The sequence below is a fragment of the Anastrepha obliqua genome, chromosome 3 (assembly GCF_027943255.1).
Source record: "Anastrepha obliqua isolate idAnaObli1 chromosome 3, idAnaObli1_1.0, whole genome shotgun sequence".
Classification (NCBI taxonomy): Eukaryota; Metazoa; Arthropoda; class Insecta; order Diptera; family Tephritidae; genus Anastrepha; species Anastrepha obliqua.
Window position 1 is genome coordinate 143,066,568 of NC_072894.1, and position 21,022 is coordinate 143,087,589.

General features: G+C 39.5%; 1 protein-coding gene across 2 annotated transcripts in view; it reads right to left on the bottom strand.

The window, feature by feature from the left end:
- Nucleotides 1–10,406: 10,406 nt before the first annotated feature.
- Nucleotides 10,407–21,022, bottom strand: part of LOC129241734 (acireductone dioxygenase) — a 54,544-nt gene continuing 43,928 nt past the window's right edge. For both annotated transcript variants that reach the window (XM_054878227.1, XM_054878226.1), the window contains exons 4-5: nt 10,674–10,767; nt 10,407–10,608 (exon numbers count right to left, since the gene is read on the bottom strand). In XM_054878227.1, coding sequence (XP_054734202.1) covers nt 10,489–10,608; nt 10,674–10,767 — 214 coding nt within the window. In that variant the 3' untranslated portion in view covers nt 10,407–10,488. The remainder of the gene's footprint in view (nt 10,609–10,673; nt 10,768–21,022) is intronic.

Consider the following 21,022-nt stretch of genomic DNA (forward strand, 5'->3'; position numbering starts at 1 on the left):
AATCGTCATTGCCAGTGGTTTTATCTAACTCAGGACTATAAATATCATCACTTTCGTCACTAAAATCAGTTCCTGATTCCATGGATTCATCATCATCTTCTTGAACTAATGCACTAATTTGATCGCGATTTAATTTCGACAATTTTGCTGTCTACGAAGTTGCAAAAATAAAAAAATTAGCTGTGTGATACATTATGTACAACGTACTGCTGGGACATATATGTCCCCATATAAAGCCCTGCTGGGACACATGCATCCCAAAATTAATTTTCGCTGAATATTTTTCACAAAACTCTTATTAAAATATATATTTGTACTTACCAGTAAAAGGGCAATATTTTTCTTTAGAAAAATCAACACTTCTTATAAAAATACGCATTATTTCACCAAAATTACGCGTAAATTTGATGCAATATTAGTGACTGCTCACAAACAACTGATCAAAACTAAACACGATTGAAACAGTGTGGAATGCGGATAACGGTAAATTGTAAGTATTGTTCGCAGCTATTGATTAGGACATTTTGGTTGAGTTTCCATGAAAATTGCAAGTTTCAGGGTGAAGTGAAAATGCTGTGGGATATCAGTGTCCCAGCAGTAGCGAAAGGGTTAAATCGCATTGATTCTTAAAACTTCAATCCAAAATTGAGATTTTGAATTAGCTCTAAATTTTCATATTAAAATATGACTTTTTGAAAACACAAATGTTAAGCCCGTAATAATAAGGTTCCTTCATTGAATTATATTACCATGTGCAAAGATAAGAACTCGTTTGATTGTTCGTTATTCACATGTATTTATAGTGCCAGCTCTCACCGAAGTTATCGTAGTCCCTTTCTGTTCCCCGAGAGATCCACAAATGATTTCGAAATGTACTGTTTGGCAACACTGTGTGGTCAGACAACAATCAGCTGAAATGTTTCTACGGAGCAATCCAAAATGTTTCTTTTACTCACGTACACGATCTACGATACTACGAAACGGAACGGTGATGAATTTTCATTTACATGGGGCTCTCATAAGGTTTTCGTGTCAGCTGTCACGGAATGTACGTTTACGTTGGTGAGTGTGAGCACCATTAATCGTAAAATAATATATATTTTATAGTTTGTTGGTAAGTAAATGTACCTAAGGGGGCGTCCATAAATTACGTGAGGTGTTTTTTTAGTTTTCTGTACCTCCCTCCCCCCCTGGTGAGATGTCGTGAGATTTTATTCAACCCCCTCCCCCATCCCCCAATCTCACGTGAGATTTTTCAAAAGGTGGGTTTCTTATGTAAACGCGTTGGATTGTTATTGTAAAAAGAAAAAAAAAAATTGCTTCGTGCTTTTATTTACGACTAGTTAAGACTAGTAATCAATATTGCTGAGAGTTATAAGTGTAATAAAAAGTTAACAATAGAAGACTTAAATCGTAACTACTGCGATTAAAAAAAGAATATCTACTCTAATTCCGTCCAGTCTACTCTAATTCGCAGTATTCCATAATTTTATCACATCGTCCTGGCAGGACTTCTTCGTCTTATAGACGTATCTTTTGACGTATGCGTTATAAAAATCTTGAAAACCAATTTTAAATTAGTAAGAGCATGAACTGAGTCGAGTAAAACATTTACAAGAATAAACAAAGAAGGTTGGAACCTGTCCGTGTGTCGCTGCCACTCAGCTCGTACGCTCTTGTTTATCGAGTCGCGCGTTCGGCTGATGATGGCGCGAAAACAAACGACGGGCTACAGTGTACCGTAAATTCAGATTAAATTGAGCTATTTGGTATAAAACAAATATGGTGGTTTGACAGCAGTAATGTATAACGTCGAAGTATGAATGAAATTATTTTCTTTCGAACGAATTAGTGAATGATCTTAATCATACTACGATTACGCTTAAGATTAAATCTTAAGCATGTACAATCTGGATTATGGACCAAAATAGTATAATTTTTTTTCTTTTAATCAGAAAAAAAATTGCGTGATATTTGCCGAGACCCCCCCCTCTCTCCTTCGTAAGATTAGATGAGATTTGACTCGACCCCCTCCCCCCTTAAACATCTCACGTAATTTATGGACGCCCCCTAAATATATAATTATGCATAGGCATATTAATATTTACACAAAGCAGATATATAGATAAAGCAGCAGCACCGTCAATTTTAATTATGGCAAGTGCCCATATCTTCGTATATACATACATATGTATCTAAATAAGTTTTCTAAGTGCGTGACAAAATGGAACAGTCGTAGCGAAGGTGATTGTTTTAGCTGCTGTATGTCAAGTGCGTGCAGGGTCATACACTTATGATATAAACAAAAGCTGCAGTTAGCTTAAAATAAGGTTACGTCTTCAACAGTTCCTATTATTAGAAATTTCAAATCCATTGCTATTTGTTCTCTCATAGAAGATAAATGCGTAACTAAGATATGTATTCTCCTTTGGGATTACGTTTACGAATACGTTTACAGGCATATAAAGCAATTTCTACTTTCCTTACCCATTCTTCGACGTTTAATTTCCAGAAAAGTTTGGAGTCCGAAACTTCCCCTAAGTACTTTGCACTGGGAGAAAGTGAGAGAGTTTGTCCGCGGGTTTAAGCTTAGGCGACAGCCTGTGGCCCAAGAGTTAAGCTCGCCTAATGCCCTTTTAATGATCCAACTGATCGTATTAAGTAACAATCTTGACGACATTAGCACCACATCATCAGCTTACACCACCTCTATTAAGTTTTAATAAGATTTTGCTAATCACACATAACCAAAGAAGTAGAGATAATACTCCCTCTGTGGAGTACCCCTATGGACTCTCTCAGTTATGTTGATATTAGCCATGTTAGCTCCGCTGATCCTGGTTTCCAATTGCTGATACAATTTTCCACCCCTAAGTCTATTAACGCCCTTTGGGTAGCATCCGTGCCAACGTTATTAAATACACCTTCTATGCCTAGAAAAGCTGCCATAGTGTACTGTTTGTTTACTAGATGCCCCTCTATTGTTCGGATTACCTCGTGAGGCGCTGTCTCCGTAGATTTGCTTTTGAGGTAAGTGTGTTGTACAGTTGATATATTAGAGCTCGCCAGCGATCTTCTAATGTGCATATCTAAAGCCGTTCGAAAGGTTTTAAAAGGAAGGACGAAAGACTGATTGGCCTAAAATACTTCGCTGATTTATGTCCTCTTCTATCTGCCTTTGGTATGAAGACGACTCTAACAAGTTTCCAACTGTTTGGAATATAACCTAGGATTAGACACGCTTTGTAAATTTCCATTAGCCATGGTAGAATATTATCAAGAGTTTCCTATAATATCTTGGGAAAGATTCCGTCAGGGCCTGAAGATTTGAAAGGTGAAAATGATTTGATTGCCCACGCAACCTTCTCTTTTGTGACTATTACATCGACAAGATGCTGTGGGTTATATCGGCTCCGCCGGATGAGTATTTAAAAGAAGTTCTAGAGATTCTTCTGCCATAGAAGTCCAAGAACCATCTCTTCCCCCAAGAAGCCATTGAATGGCCTTTGGGCAAAATATGACTAAGCCTCGCAGAATCTCTGGTAGATTCGATAGAAGAACAGAAATCTCTCCAACTCTCTTTCTGGCGGCCCTGATTGCCTTCTTGTATTGTCTCCTACTTTCTCTGTACAACTGCCAATTACCAGTTGAGTAGCTGAGATTAAAATTTGATCTGGTTTCCTCACTTAATTTTGATAGGTCATTGCTCTACCAAGGAGGATAGGATTCTTTGCCATATTTAATTGGACACGACGTTTTGTAGGCCCTACTAAATGCCTTCTCCAATGTTGTGACCCTACTCTCAATGTTTTCTGTGATAGTGATTTGATGGATCGTAATCCTTCCTATCCTGTTCCCTACTACATTTATCACTGGAGTACTGCAGACAAAGTTGCTGCATTGGTAGTTTCGCTTAAGGGTTCCGCCGCCGAGGTACTGCAGGCAGTTCCAAAAGCTTCTTGGGTTTACTATGAGAATCTAATGTCAACTATAGAGAGACGTTACGAGAGTGACCACAGGGAGCAAATGCTACAGATGGAACTGACGTATGGCTGCCAGAAGACAAATGAGACATTGTAGGAATGTGAGATTGAGAAGAGCGTTTCGTACATTTGGCGTATGGGAAAGCAAAATCAGACTTCGTTGAAAAGATAAATTGCCACGCATTTATAAAAGATATATAAGATGCGGATACGAAGAGGGCAGCACATTCAACACCGAAGAGGACGTTTAGTGAACAGTGTCATTTACACTACACAGGAAATAACAGCTCTCTTTGGGTTAGGAGCCTACTTCTCTGGAAGAAGCAATAAGGAGAACAATAGGCGAATCCTCTGCACAAATGTTCCGCAAGGATTCCGCCAAAATCTGGAGCAGTCATATGAACTAATGTGGAAAAAGGCTTTGGACAGCCGAAGTGTGGGTCATATAATATGCTGAGGAGACGGCGAACATAATCGTAGGAAGAAGGGTACTAAATGATTTCAAGTCACCAGGAGGATGGTTCCATATGTAGAAGTCGACGCAAGTGGGGAAAGTTATTGATCGCTATTCACTTGGGAGTGGCCAGGACGGTACTTCTGCGTATAGTTCAAGCAGCTCACAACTACCGGGATTAGCCCAAGCATCGTCTGGGTAGCTTCCGAACACCCGTTCGGGCTGCGATCGGGCGCAACGCAAGTCATGTGGGAGCATTATATATGTATATAATTGGCGCGTACACCCTTTTTGGGTGTTTGGCCAAGCTCCTCCTCCTATTTGATGTGTGTGTCTTGATGTTGTTCCACAAATGGAGGGACCTACAGTTTCAAGCCGACTCCGAACGCGAGATATTTTTATGAGGAGCTTTTTTCAGGGCAGAACACTCGGAGGTTTGCCACTGCCGGGCGACCGCTATAAGTTACTCGGGCAAAAAATATGTGCTCGTTGTTATGAACTAGTTCAGTACGTGACCAGAAGGGTACACTCTACCAAACCAAAAGGCCAAAACCATTGCTGAGGCTTTTGTGCAAAACTGGGTGAACAGTTTGGAATACCTATTGAGTAGCTTTACCCCAAGTTGTTAGCCTATCGCTTAGCTGTACATGAAACTACTGCTCAATCACCTGCAAACCATTTTTGGAAGCAGTTTATGGTTTCCGAGTGATTTAACATTCGGAGAAGGTGCCGCCCCTGCAATGGGCGAAGGTAGTCATTGGAAAACACTGTAGGATGACATGGACGAATTAAACAGGAAAAGGAAAGGAAACATACACCGTTAATGAGTAACAAGATATAGGATCGATTTGACCATGCTGTGAGCTCCGAAGTATTCAGTGTACGTAATTTGATTCTTCTTTATAATCCCCAAAGAAGGAAAGAGACTTCTCCAAAACTGCAAGCGTCCTGGAAATGTCAATACAAGGTGATTAAAAGATTGAATGATGTGGTGTACGATATGCAACAATGTAAAACTGGACAGGGAAAAGTCAAAGGAGTTCATCTCTATGGATTGGTCCAATTTGGATCGAAGAATTTGGTGTATAATCGGACCGATCAGACTTAAGCGGAGGACAGTGTATCAAAACGCGAAGTTTCGTGAACCGACTGGCAGTTGTAGCAATACCGAGTGAATGAGATACTACAATAAAACAAAAACATGCATTTGCCTTGACACCGGATGGCGAGAAAGAAGTCGTCAGAAGATACAAGTTGCCAAATCTATAAATTACCATAGTTATTGCACGCATTTATGTATATAAGCAAAGGTACATGCGCAAACGCATTTGTCGTAAGTGAAATGTGTAAAAGAGTAAACGAAATGAAAATGAAGGGATTCACTAAAGCAAATAATTGTTGTTACCATTAATTTGTGATTTTTATTTAACAATCCAGTGATCGAACTCAGATGAATTATTGTAAGATATTTTACATTTTACTTGAATATTTGTGTCAAGTAAAGAATATATATTTTGATACTTACCTTGCGTGCATATATTTACGTAAACTAAACATCTTACTCAAGCTATCAAATCAGTGTCATGCAAAATAAGTAAGAGCACGACTTTTTTTCATATATTTCTATTATGCTCCGGAAAGTTGTGTTCAAAACAGAGGAAGATTAAGCAAGATGTTCCGCAGGGTGGTGTCCTTTCACACTTGCTGTTCAACTTCTATATCTCGAAACTCCCCCAACCACCAGAGAGAGCCTCCCTGGTCTCATACGCGCACGATAATCGCGTCGGGCAATGACATTGATGGCCTGTGCTATAAAGTGAACATCTACCTCATCGCCCTTTCTCGCTTTTTCACTGCGAGGAGTCTCAAACTTTCCCCCACTAAGTCCACCGCGACCCTCTTTACCACCTGGACAAACGAGGTCAAACTGCATCTCAAGTTAAAAGTTTATGACACACCAATTCCGACCGTTAACAATCCCAAAATGTTGGGTGTAACCTTCCACATTTTGCTCTCCTTCTCTGTGCGCACAACCGCAATTGCCACTTAAGTCCAAAATCGCAACAAGGTCCTCAAATCGCTTGCCGGCAGCACTTGGGACAAAGTCAAAGGATTGTTGATATCGACATTTAAGGCAATTGGCCGGCCGGTTCTAAACTATGCTGCGCCTGTCTGGTCACCTGGAACTAGTGACACACAGTGGATAAAGCTCCAGACTTGCCAAAACACTGCCATTCGGACAACGACGGGTTGCCTCCTGATGTCTCCTCTTCCCCATGAGGCACAGAGGCTGCCTGTGATGGAGCACAACAAACTGCTCAGCAAGCAGCTCCTGTTAGGGTGCTACCTCAGGTTTCAAAACTAATAGACATTTACTGGACCAGACATTAAACGACATTCATCGGGGGACCGTTACCACTTTCTTAAACTCCCGATCACAGAATGCCGTAATCGGAGTCCAACCACACCCTACAGCAGATGGAGAGCCCCAGCTTCCGCGTGAGACCCGTGTTACACTGGCACAATTACGTTCTGGATATTGTAGCAGGTTAAACTCCTACTTACCCAAAATTGACCCCGACATACCAAACATACATATGTCCAGTATGTGAAGGCACCCCGCACGACACTAACCACCTTTTCACATGCCCCTTAAAACCTACTCATTAACAACCCTTTCCCTCTAGACCCAACCTGTCGCAACAGGAATGTTTCCTGGGCCTACCTTTAGATGAGCTAGACGAAGACGTCCGGTGATATAACCTACACTGACGGGGCTTGAATTACTGCTACAACAACAAAAACGGACATGGTACCCGTGACATCCTCGGAGCTCGGCCATAAAACAGGCTTAGTTGAGCATCCTTTAACAAAGAAATGTTAAGGGTAGCTGAGATTAACCTTCGGCACGCTAGTTTAGCCACCGATAACCTCTGTGTCATCCTCAGGGTGGAAGACATAGATATCTGTCCGATCCAAGAACCCTGGGTTCGGCAGTCTAAGATCATGGGCCTCCAGAGCAGACACTATGATATTTTTTATGTCCAGTCGGAAGGGAAGCCTAGGGCTTGAATCTTCGTAAGTACTACTATTAATGCTTTTCTGACTTCTCATTTCAGCTCACCAGACGTGACAGTAGACCGTGTAGAAGTGGCCGCTGCTGCTATTTGGTTTCTGCATATATGGCTCACGCAGGACCTCTTGAGGAAGTTGGGCGTTTGGTGGACTCATTTTTCACGGGGAGTCAGCGAGGTAAATGATCGAGCTGGGTCTCTTTTTGATTTCATTATTAACCGTAATCTCCTTATTTGGAACAAGGGCACACTCCCACGTTTATATTTCCAACATCGGAAACATCAAACGGTTGGGAGGAGGTTCTTAATATCACTTTTTTGACTAACCTCCCATTAGGTTTTTTTTTCACCTGCCATTAGAGTTGAAAATGGGAAGGTTTCTGTGAAAAATTCCTTTTCGGATCATAGGTTGATCTTTTTCGAAATCAATTGCGCACGGGAAACCATATCTCCCCACAGGAACCCTAAAAGAACCGACTGGTCTCTGTTTAATATGGTTTTCAATAATAAATTGAACAGGCGAACTTTTTCCTACTAATCCACTGATCAACTGGACGAGCAGATGGAACACTTGCAGCGAACCTATCAGACGGTAAGTGTCCAGTATCTTTTAACAAGAAAGTCTTTCCTCCCTGTTGGGGCAAGACGTTAACCGACTTGAAAAAGAAGGTTAGGAGGGGTTTTAACGCATGCTACCAAACTAAAAGCTTTGAAAATTTCCGTGTAATTTTGAATGAGTACAAAAAAGCCATTAAATATGCGAAACGCAACTCTTGGAAGGAGCTCGCAGTATTGAATCCGTGAAGGATTCTGCAGGCTAAGCAAGATCCCTTCGAGATACCACTCCTGCAGAACTCTTGTAAAAAGGGAGGATGAGGAGTGGGCGGAATCTGCAAAAGAATCTTTGACTATCCTGCTAAACAACCACTTTCCGGAAATTTCTATTACCCCACGTGACATTGTTGACACAATTCGACATTTAGGGCTACTCGATGTTTCCCTGGAATCTATCCTGTCAGTTGATGGAATCACGTGGGCAATAAATAGTTTTCCCCCTTTTAAATCTCCTGGTTCTGACGATATCTTGCCTGTGATGATTCAGAAAACCAGTTACTCGGTGGTTCCTGTCCTGCAAGAAATCTACTTGGCGTGTATCGTTCTTAATCAGGTCCCCGCCAACTGGAAGAAACAACCCTCGTTTTCCTCATACCGAAGGTAGAGAGGAGGGGCCACGACTCGGCCTAGGACTTTAGGCGTATTAGTCTTACGTCATTTATCCTGAAGTTGTTTGAAGGAGCACATCGAATCCAAATTATCTCCAGCGCAACATGCTTACCTGAAAGGGAAATCCACGGAATCAGCCTTAGACGAGGTCGTAGGGACTGTGAAAAAATCTCTAGAAGGCAAACAATTAACTTTGGCGGCTTTAATAGATATATAGGGTGGAGTCAATTGTCACTGTGTTAGATAGACTACAGGTGGAAAGACTTATCTGTCTCTGCTTGACTGCAGCGAAGTTAATGTGGTGGCAAGAGGGGCTAAAGTCACTAGATTCGTTCACAGAGGGATGCCGCAGGGTGGTATCCTTTCGCCGATAATGCTAAACAAGGGTGGGGTTAAGGTCTTAATGATATCGGGACTTTTTCCCTAAGTCATGGCTGAGATTTTGGAAAGATTTGTCCGAGTCAACTCTGACAAAACGGAGCTGGTGCTATTTACCAGAAAAAAAACCTCCACCCTTTCGACTTCCCAAACAACCACGTTCGCCCGCTTCATCGGAAGTTACACATTAAAATCGGGTAAAGAAGGCAAGTATAGCCTTTTACTCCTACAAATCTATGCTCGGTAAAAAATGGGGACTCAAGCCACAGGTCGTGCTGTGGATGTACAACGCAGTGGTTTTGTCAATTTTAACATATGGATGCCTGGTTTGGTGGGAAACTCTTCGGAAGTGCTATAATATCACTAAAGTCGGGAGGGTGCAAAGGACTACATTCATTGGCATCACCGGAGTATGTAAAACTTGCCCCAGTGCTGCCCTGAATGACTTTTACGTTATTTCCATCGCAGCTCAAAGTGCAATCAGGTGAAAGGAGGTTCACCTCTGGAGGCAATCTCTCAAGGGAGATTGTAGCATTTTCGGGCAGTTAAAACCGTATTTCTCCGAACTTCGAACAGATCTCTCTATCCACAAACTAGAGTTTGAGGGTCGTGTTAGGGCAATCTTTTCAAATAAGCAGGATTAGAAGGAAAAGGAAGGAAGAGGAAAATCTGCACCGAAGTTTGCACCTCTGTCTTCACTGACGGTTTCAAGGTGGAATCAGGAGTCGGATCAGGGGGTTTCCCTAAATCAGTCAATTTATGTATCTCCTTTAAACTGCCGAATACTGCTAGTGATTTTCAAGCAGAAGTCTTTGTGATCCTGCAGACATGGAAAATGCTTAGAGATTGCGGGAGCGAAGGAGATATTAACCTTTTCTCCGATAGTCAAGCTGCGATCAAGGCTCTGACGACGCTATGGTGTAGAACGAAAATAATAAACTCCTGTAAAGAGGAGATCAAATCTCTTGGATGTGCAAGTAACATTTCTCTGATCTGGGTTCCAGGACATAGGAACATAGAGGGAAATGAAATTGCTGATGAGCTTGCCAGGAAGGGGACAGCTAGATTAAGATCACTGGGTGCTCCTTTTTTCGTCAACCTGGGGCAGTGCACCAACTTAAATCCCATCAATCTTCTCCATTATATCAACAGCTCTGACTGGCTGTAGACATCTGCCTGTTGGAGGTATCATAATGGTGTCAGAACGGCGCTGCAGTGCAACTTGAGGAGTGCCAGACTGGCACCTCAACCATATCACGTACCTACCTACCTATATTGAGAGAAAAAATGTGCTTTTTCATTTATCCCACTTATTCATTGTTTATTATTTATTATTAGTTTTTCAATAACGTGTTCTCTTCTTATTCTTTAAATATTAAAATCCTTCAGCTTGTTTCCGCAAATATTTCTGCCGACACTCCATACCATCAGCCGGCCGATTATAAGGCTGCCAAATGGGCTCACCTACAAAATATCGTTTTGCTCTGATGTAATTCTGAAAGGGAAATTAGAAGTTTTTAGATATAATATCGCTAACTCCTACGTACATGTGCATATTACATTTAAGTCCAATGTAAATCGATGGTATATGCCAGCTGGTATGATTATTAAATCACCTTTTTCAACTGCTATGCGAATCCAATCATCTGTTGCACTGCGAAAAAAAACAAAAACATTTACATTTGTGTTATGCACGAATTGTTTCAATTTTTGACGTTGATGAATTATACAAATTTGAAATCGAGCCGAATGTGGACTGTGTTTTTAAGAGAAGAAATCGCGTTCTGTCACAAAATGTCTGCAACAATGTGAACGTTATGCGTTTAATTGAAAGATAAAAGTTCTCACTAAATACTACTCTGAATGTTTAATATTGTTTACTTATTATGTTTAGTTCAAAATTAAGTTCAAAAGAAACGAGCTTATTGGTCCATGTTTCCATGTTTTCAAACAAAACGTTCAGCGCAGAATACCTTCAAAAAAGTAACAATGCCACAATTTCGTAGCAATTATTGAGAGCTGCGAACACACTCATTCTTGGTAACTAGCATACTCAGCATCAAAAAGATTTTGCATGATCACTGTGTAGTAAAAAAAAGTGTGTTTGCGCTTCAAAACGAAAACACAAGTGTGTTGTTCATAAAAGGGAATATTATGAAAAACAATAACACTATTTTCAAAAATATGTGAATAACAATCCTCGTATGTACATATATGTACATGTTTATATGTATATCTATATATATATATATTAGGCCGGGTCGATTTGTGGCGAGGCAAAAAAATCGCCCATTGCTATGTGAAAATCATATTCTAGGGATCAAAATAAGAAGCTTTGCCAAAGGAACCATACCTCTAAAACTAATTCTGATGTCCCCCAATCTGGGTCGAATCGAACAATCTCAGCAGGGACATAAAAAAGTTTTTTCAAAAGCTGAGTGTATAAGTATTTTCGTATCACGTCACTGAATAAGCATTACCTTAATCGGATAAATCAAACTGTAAAAGATTGTGTTATTCAGTATATTGCATAAGAAGTACTTCGTTTCCCGTTTTAGCTAGTATAACATCCATAAGGTTACGAAAATGTATGAAATATGTTACTATTTCCAAAAATGAGCTTAATTTTCACCGGAATCTCGCGTACCAAATGGCTTATTACAGCCTTTAGTTATTGCAACTCATTCTCATTATAATGCACCCAGCCTTAGAGCTCTAATAAAATTCAATGCAAACTACAGCATAATATGATATCCCTAATGATCATCAAATAATCTATACTAATATTATAAAGAGGAAAACTTTGTTTGTTTGTTTGTAACGAATAGGCTCAAAAACTACTGGACCGATTTTAAAAATTCTTTCACCATTCGAAAACTACATTATCTACGAGTAACATGGATTACATTTTATTTTGGAAAAAATAGGGTTCCGTAAGATATTTGGATTTTTCGGACACAAACTGAAAAAAATCTTATATATAAAATAAAATCAACTTTTTGTGTGTGTTCGCTAACCGGCCGTGTCTACACCGAATTAAACCAAACTTACACACATTGTTAAGAAGGTATTGAAGATGGTTTCCGTATAGTTTGGATACCTATTGGTGGATAGGGCTCGAGATATAGGTCAAAACGTGGACCCGGATAACCTTCGGATGTGTCTGTACAATATGGGTATCAAATTGAAGCTGTTGGTGAATGCTTTAGTCCAGAGTATTTTTCATGCCGCTCCGTGACTGGGGTCTCGAGATATAGGTCAAAACGTGGACCCGGGTAACCTTTGGTTGTGTATGTACAATATGGGTAGCAAATGAAAGCTGTTGATAAGTGCTTTAATACGGGGTAATTTTCATACCTATTGATGACTAGGGTCTCGAAATATATGCCAAAACGTGGACCCGCCGTGTCTTTGCACCGAATTAAACCAAACTTATGCACATTGTTAAGTATTGAAAATGGGTTTCGTAAAGTTTGGTTGTAATTCGGAGCAGTGGCAACGGGTACAGCGTTCTTTTGAGCCAGCCATAATGTCGCTTACTTTTTTAACGCTTGGGGCGGAACTGAACTGTCAAATTGACAGTGTGAGTTACAATGTGTCAATATTTCTTTCTGATTTGGATGCCATAAGGAGAACACGTAAGTGCAAAGTGTAAACATTTTTTGTGAATTTTTTCGGAGTGGATTTTGGAACAGTGAATAATTTCTTACGAAATTTGAGAATTTAATGTGAAATCCGAATGAAATTATGTGTTCGTGGAAAAAACAATTTTTTTCGTTTTTTTTTTGAAAAATATAAATGGATAATGGTTAAAAAAGCTCCAATGCTTAATAAAACATATAAATTGAAACGAAAAATTCATGGATGATCAGGAAAAAAGACGATTGTTTATTCATATGCGTTGATTTGAAATTTAAAAACAATCTTCTTTTTTCCTGATTTTCAATTTATATTTTATATTTACTCAAAAACAAATAGAAAAACAAAAAATATTGTTTATGCCAAAGCGCTTGAATAAAGAATAAAGAAATAAATAATATGAAAACCATATATTTTCTGTTCTAAACCATATCTATTCTATTTTAGTGTGCCCAGCGAAGGGGGCCGGGTTTGCTAGTATATTATACATATGTACATATATAATCTCATTATATCCCTTTATGCCACAATCCAATTACATTTTTGTTATTCATTGATATTTTTTATTTTAGAATATCTGTATATTTTTGTTGTTTCATATAAATAAATATAGTTATTCCGATTCCGTTATGCCATTGGATTAATTTGGAGTTTGGCCTCAAATATTTGAAAAGATAAATTTAAAAAAGTTAAAGTAAAGGCGGCCGCCGTAGCCGAATGGGTTGGTGCCTGATTACCATTCGGAATTCACAGAGAGGTCGTTGGTTCGAGTCTCGGTGAAAGCAAAATTAATAAAAACATTTTTCTAATAGCGGTCGCCCCTCGGCAGGCAATGGCAAACCTCCGAGTGTATTTCTGCCATGAAAAAGCTCCTCATAAAAATATCTGCCGTTCGGAGTCGGCTTGAAACTGTAGTTCCCTCCATTTGTGGAACAACATCAATCAAGTGTACGCGCCAATTATTTATTTTATTATTTAAAGTAAAATCTCTCTCTTACAACCACTATAATTATATTATAACATATTTATTTAATTATAACAAAAACTCTAGATTATTTTATATTGCAAAAACAAAATGGTGAATTAATTATTGTTTTTATATTCATATATGTACATACAAATTTACAAACTAAAGTGACTGATCGCCAGTCACTAGGGATTCTTCTACATTTGGTTCGAGCGATTCACAACTTCCGGGATTAGCCCAAGTATCCTCTGGGTAGCTTCCGAACTCCCGCCGTCAAGTAATTTTGCTCAATCCGGTGTACAAGCGTCTCGCAATAATTCGCATCAAGCGAAATTTTTCAACATATCGCTCATTTGTGCCCACGCCCCGATGGAAGAGAAGGACGATGCGACCAATGCTTCGAACGTTGCTATAGCGCTGCCCCCGCCACGACATAAAGGTCGTGCTTGGCGACTTCAACGACACGGTGGGCAAGAAGGGAATTTTTAGTCCCACAGTCGGAAAATTCAGCCTGCACAACGAAACATCCGGTAACGGACAAAAACTGATTGACTTCGCCGGGGCCCGAATCATGATTGTCTGCAGCACCAGATTCCAGCATAAGAAAATACACCAAGCAACGTGGCTGTCTCCTGATCGGAAAACGTGAAACTTATCGAAACGTGATTGATCTATCGTGTTATGATAGATGGAAGACACGCTTCAAGATGAACGTACGATCCGTGGGTCCAACATCGATTCGGATCATTACCTTGTTGAATGTTCGACCAGCCAGCCAGAGGATTCGCCACTCGACTCTCACTCCTGCTCTAAGAGAATACTGCCCAATAAACTGGCATGCACGAGCAATGGAGCAACATTTATCGCTCTCTACGTACCGCCGCTGAAGACGAAATCGAAATTCGGCGAACCCGAAAAAACAGTTGGTATGATGAGGAATGTTATGCTACCGCAGAAAGAAAAGATGTTGCCTATAGAGCTACGCTACGATCAGGCGCAACGCGAGTCATGTGGAATCGTCACCGGGAGCTAAAAAAGGAAGAGAGACGTATTATCCGAAAGAAGAAACGAGAGGCCGAAATACGTGAGGGCGAAGAGCTTGCGATGCTGGCCAATAGGAACAACTCTCGAAAATTCTACCAGAAAGTTCGGCGGCTTACAGAAGGTTTTAATACCGGGACGTTTTCCTGTAAGAACAAAGACGGCGATCTGATGACTGAGATCCAGAGCATACTTAAATTATAGAGGGAAGACTCATCGAATCTGTTAAATACATAGTTTTTTTTTTTTTTTTTTTTTTTTTTTGCCTCCTTTATTAATTACACCTGTCGTATGACACTAAGTAATTCTTTCTGCAGCTTGGATTTTATAACATTAATCATTATCAATATTACATTTGGGTTAAGTTTTTGTGTGAGTTTACAAGTGTAGGTATGTGCATAGCTTTAAATTATTCTAGTTATCAGCTGAGTTGGGGTTGGTCGTTTGAGCCGCCTAGAGTTTGCCCTTTCTGCTGTTGGGAGTTGTCGCATGTCATTATTGGAATGGTTCATTAAACGGACAATATGATTTGTGCTGCGTTTGCGGATGATTTCTGCTATTGTTTCGATGTTGAGATCGCGATGAATGTCTTCGTTTGGGATGTACCAAGGTGCATTGGTTATAGTTCTGAGTATTTTTGATTGTAGTCGTTGAATAATGTTAATGTTACTTTTGCTTGCAGTACCCCAGATTTCTATGCCGTATGCCCAGATTGGCACAATCACAGTTTTGTATATAAGTATTTTATTCAGCAATGACAGTTTCGAGCGCCTGCCAAGTAGCCAATATAGTTGTCGGAATCTGTTTTTTACCTCATTTCTTTTCATCGTAATATGTTCATTCCAGAGAAGTTTGCAGTCAATAGTCATTCCAAGGTATCTTGCTTTGGTGTCTATTGGGATTTGTGAGTGGTTTATTGTCAGATTCTTGTGTCTTACTTTCTTGTTGGAATAAACTACATGAATTGTTTTGCCGCTATTGATTTGTATACCCCAAGCATTAAACCATGTTAGTGTTTTGTTCAAAATTTGTTGTAACTTGTTTGTTGCTGCTTCTAAGGTTTTATGAGTTGCCAATAGGACAGTGTCATCTGCAAAAGTTGCTATCATGTCGATACTTGCAGGCAGGGGAATATCAGCTGTGTACAGCACATATAGTACAGGCCCTAGTACACTGCCCTGAGGTACACCGGCTTCCATGAGTTGAATATTAGAGTATTTGTCTCTATATTTCACATAAAAGAATCTGTTTGCTAAATAGCTTTTCATTAACAAATAGTAGTCGAGTGGAAGATACTGTTTAAGTTTAAATATTAAACCCTTGTGCCACACGCTGTCGAAAGCTTTCGCTACATCAAGATACACAGCAACACATGTATTTCTTTTGTCAATTTCTGATAATATTTTATTTGTTACTCTATGTACCTGTTCTATTGTTGAGTGTTTTTTACGAAATCCAAATTGGTGTGAGGGAAATAAGTTTCGCGCCTGTAGTATGGGGTCAAGGCGGTCAAGTATAAGCTTCTCAAAAAGTTTAGATAATGATGGTAATAAACTAATTGGTCTGTATGAAGAAGCTTCAGAGGCATCTTTATTGGGTTTGGGTATTGCGATGATTTCAGCAACTTTCCAAGGCAGTGGAAAATACTTCATCCGTAATGCTGAGTTAAATACATTTCTTAAGTACAGAGTTGCTTTGTCAGGTAACTCCTTTAGAATCCTTCCTGTGATTCCGTCATATCCTGGGGATTTATTTACGTCAATTTTTGTCTCAATTGCTATACGAATTTCTTTTGAAGTTATTTTCTTGATTGGTATGTTTATGTTATTTGTGAGGTGGGCATGAAATTCAGAATTGTCAATGTCTTGGTTGTTATGTTGATTTGTAAATGTTTTTTTAAAATGATCAGCGAGTATATTTGCTTTTTCTTTTGGTGTTTTCGCCCAAGAATTTGTACTTGTCCTTAGAGGGGGTTGGTGCATAACTGCGTTTTCGATTTTTTTGCAGGCCTTCCATAGTGTATAGTTTGTAGCTCTAGTAGCTCCCAGTGATGCGATATATTTTTCAAATTTTTCGTCCTTGTCCACTTTTAATATATTTTTGATTTCTTTTGCTGCTATATTCAGCCTTTTTTTGATATCTGGTGAGCGTGTAGATTGCCATTGTTGCCTTAGTTTTCGTTTTTCTCTGATTTTTTCCAAGATTTTATGGGGCAATTTGTGTTTGTTGTTACTCATCTTGATTATAGGTGTGGAAGTTGTTGTTGCATACACTATACTGTCATTGAAGTATGCGATTGCGGAGTCTATTTCTTTTTCGCTCTTTAGGGGGACTTTTATGTTAAGGCTTTGCTCCATAATTTCACGAAAATAGTTCCAGTTCGTATAATTATTGTAAAATTTATGTGTCTTGTAGTTTAGGATAGGACTGGTTTCATAGCTTAAGAATATTGGAGAGTGGTCAGATGAGAGGTCAAAGCTTGGATTTATTTCCAGTTGCTCACTTTTAATATCTTTCGTAATATAAAAGTCAATTAAATCAGGTCGCTTCCGCATATCAGTTGGCCAGTAAGTTGGTTCTCCAGAGCTTAAAAAGTCACTTTGATTTTCTATTATTGCATCGTAAAGATTTTTTCCTTTCGTGTTTGTTATTCTGGATCCCCATAAGGTATTCTTTGCATTGAAATCCCCGCCTGCAATAAAACGGCCTCCAAGAGTTTTAAGAAAGTCAAAGTATAGTGTCTTAGAATTTTTATGTTTAGGGGGGCAGTATATGGCAGAAAGGGTTAAATGACCACTAAAGTCCTCAATTTGTATAGATGTCGCTTGCAAGTAGTCCTGTCTATAATGGTTCACATCAATGCATTTAATGTCTTTGTTTATAATTACTGCCGTTCCACCATGTGCCTTGTCATCAGGGTGATTGGTGTGATAAATAGTATAGTTAGGAATGTTTAAATAATTTCTATCTGTGAAATGTGTTTCAGATATTAGAGCTGCGTCTATGTTATTGTTTTTTAGGAATGTTTTTAGTTCCAGTGCATGTTGGCTTAGACCGTTAGCGTTCCAAAGGACAATTCTTAATTTATCTTGTTCGTTCATTAAATTTAGCGCAAAGTAACGTGATCATGTTTATCATTGCAGACATTTGTGAGATTAATTGTTTCATCATATCTTTCAATTCTGAAATTTCTTTGTTTTCCGTTATAGTTGCTGCAATAGATTGAGCATCATTTTTAGTGTTTATGGCTGTTACTTGAGCGTAAGATAAATTTGGTGTTGTAGTACTGTGTTGGGTTGTCACACTGTCTAGTGTAGTTTGTGATGCAACTTTTTCTTGTGTGTTTGTAATTGTGGTGGGATTTTTGTGTCTGAGACTTGGAAATTGCTGTATTTTTAATGATTTATAAATCATGCATCCCTTGTAATTAGCTGTGTGGTTTTTACCACAGAGAGCACATTTTATTTCGTTAATGTCCTTGACTGGACATTCTATGGCTTTATGACTTCCAGCACATTTGACACACACAGGTGTTTTAAAACAAAAATTTTTTGTATGGCCGTATTTTTGGCAGTTTGTGCATTGGGGCAAAGTGCGTTTTTGATGTGGAGGCTCAAATTTAATTTTGCAATGTAGTAGATGTGTAATAGTGTATATATCTTTGTTGTTGGGCTTGGTTTTTAATTCTAGTATAAACAGTGGCAAAGGTGATTTGGTAGTAGCGTGTAAGATGTTATGAATATTTGTAACCTCATGCCCAAGTTCACCTAATTCTTTTACAATTTCTCCTTTATCTGTGGAGTTGTGCAAGTTCCTCAGTATCACTTTAAATCCCCTTTGCTCTTTGGGCTTATATGTATAATACTGAGTATTTTTTTCTTTTAATAGTTTAGAGATTTGTGTATAGTGGTATGACTCTTTGGGTTGAATTTTTACTTCATTGTTTTGCAGGACTTTCATTTCAAAAACGCAATTCGGAAGTTTGTTTAGCGCGTCGGTTAAATATTTGATGTATTCAACATTCTGTACAAATATAGGTGGTGGTTTTGGAGTTTTAGATTTTTGCTGCTCATTAGTGTTGTTTGTCCCACTTTTTTGCGTTCCTTTTTCTTTTTCATCATCAAGAGAGAGTATATCAAATCTGTTTGATGTCAGAGTATGCGGGATTGATTTGTTATTTGTTGGTTTACTTAACCAGTAGGTTGTAATTGTTTTTTGGTTTGCTAATGCTTTATGTTTTTTGGTGGTTTTTGTTGTTTCTGTATTCTTATCTGGAGAATTACGTGTTCTCTTTGGAAGAGAAAGCTCTTTGTTGTTCTCACCTGCTTTTGCCTGCATAACTATGTTTGGGCATGTAGACATGATTGGCGAGTATGAGAATATTGAAGAGTTTGTAGTAGCGGTTCTGCTTGTTGATGCTGATGTTGTAACTGTTGTGATTGTTGTTGCGCTTGTGAGAGCTACCAGACAAGTGGTGGGATGAGAAATGCTGATTAGTTGAATTGGAGTTTGGCATTGCTCATGCCATGAGTGAGGAGTTGTGGGTATAGAGTCAACGGCGGTTGCCAGGTGAGGTTGTACAGCTGATGACTTACTCTTTATTTCACTTGCCGAGAACGGAACATTGTAGCTGAACTTAGCACTTGTTAGTTGCTCTTGCGCTGGTGAGCGGAGCCTCTCTTTGGGAGGAGAGCGCCCCACAGGCATTTTAAATGCTAAATTTTTTCACTAGTTGTTTTTATTATTTTTATGTTTTTATTTTGTTTGTATTTATATTTGCAAAACAAAGGTTGGGCTAAGATAGCACAAGATGTATTTTGTTGCAGTATTAAAGCGTCTATATCGCTGTATGTTTTTAAATATTGTACGATTGGTAGATTCACTACGAAACTTTCACAAAGCAAGAGCTAATAAAAGCACGTCTGCACCGAATCGATAAAACTTAAAAAAAAAAAAAAAAAAAAATACATAGTGACAGCTGCGCATGTCACAGAGAATGTGAGTATCCCGATACCTCGATCATTGGCGACGGAATTATCGTTCCGCTACACGACCATGACGAGGTGAGAATAGCGATAATGCGGCAAAAAAACAACAAAGCCGCGGGCGCCGACGGACTGCCGGCTGAGCTATTCAAACATGACTGCGAGAAGCTGCCAAATATGGTCGGATGAAAGTATGCCTGCCGATTGAAATTTAAGTGTGCTCTGCCCAATCCATAAGAAGGGTGATCTTGCAATCTGTGCCAATTACCGCGGGATTAGTCTTCTAAATATTGCCTATATGGTTATAGCGAGCGTATTGTGTGAAAGGCTGAAGCCCACCATCAACCAACTAATTAGACCTTATTGGTGTAGCTTTAAACCTAGAAAGTCCACCATCGACCAGATACATATTTACAATACGCCAAGTCATGGAAAAGACCCATGAAAGGAGAATCGACACACACCATCCTTTCATCGACTTCAAAGCTGCATTCGACAGTACGAAAAGGAGTTACCTATATGCCGTGGTGTCTGGATTTGGTATCCTCAAAAAATTAGTACGGCTATGCAAGATAACGTTGCTCAATACCAGCAACGCCGTCAGAATTGGGAAGGACCTCTCCGAGCTGTTTGATACCAAACGATGTTTCAGACAGGGTGACTCGTTATCGTGTGTCTTTTTTAAGCTGATGTTGGAAAGGATCCTACGAGCCGCAGAACTTAATAGCTCAGGCACAATATTTTATTGGAGCATACAATTGTTTGTAATTGTAAGGCGGCCGCCGTAGCCGAATGGGTTGGTGCGTGACTACCATTCGGAATTCACGGAGAGAACGTAGGTTCGAATCTCGGTGAAACACCAAAAATTTAGAAAAACATTTTTCTAATAGCGGTCGCCCCTCGGCAGGCAATGGCAAATCTCCGAGTGTATTTCTGCCACGAAAAAGCCCCTCATAAAAATATCTGCCGTTCGGAGTCGGCTTGAAACTGTAGGTCCCTCCATTTGTGGAACAACATCAAGACGCACACCAAAAATAGGAGGAGGAGCTCGGCCAAACATCCAAAAAGGGTGTACGCGCCAATTATATGTATATATATACAATTGTTGGCGTATGCCGATGATATTGACATCAGCGGTCTTGACAACCGCACGGTTAGTTCTGCCTTCTCCAAACTGGATAAAGAGGCAAAGCAAATGGGTCTGGTGGTGAACGAGGGAAAAACAAAGTACCTCCTGTCGTCAAACAAACAGTCGGCTCACTCGCGTATCGGCACTC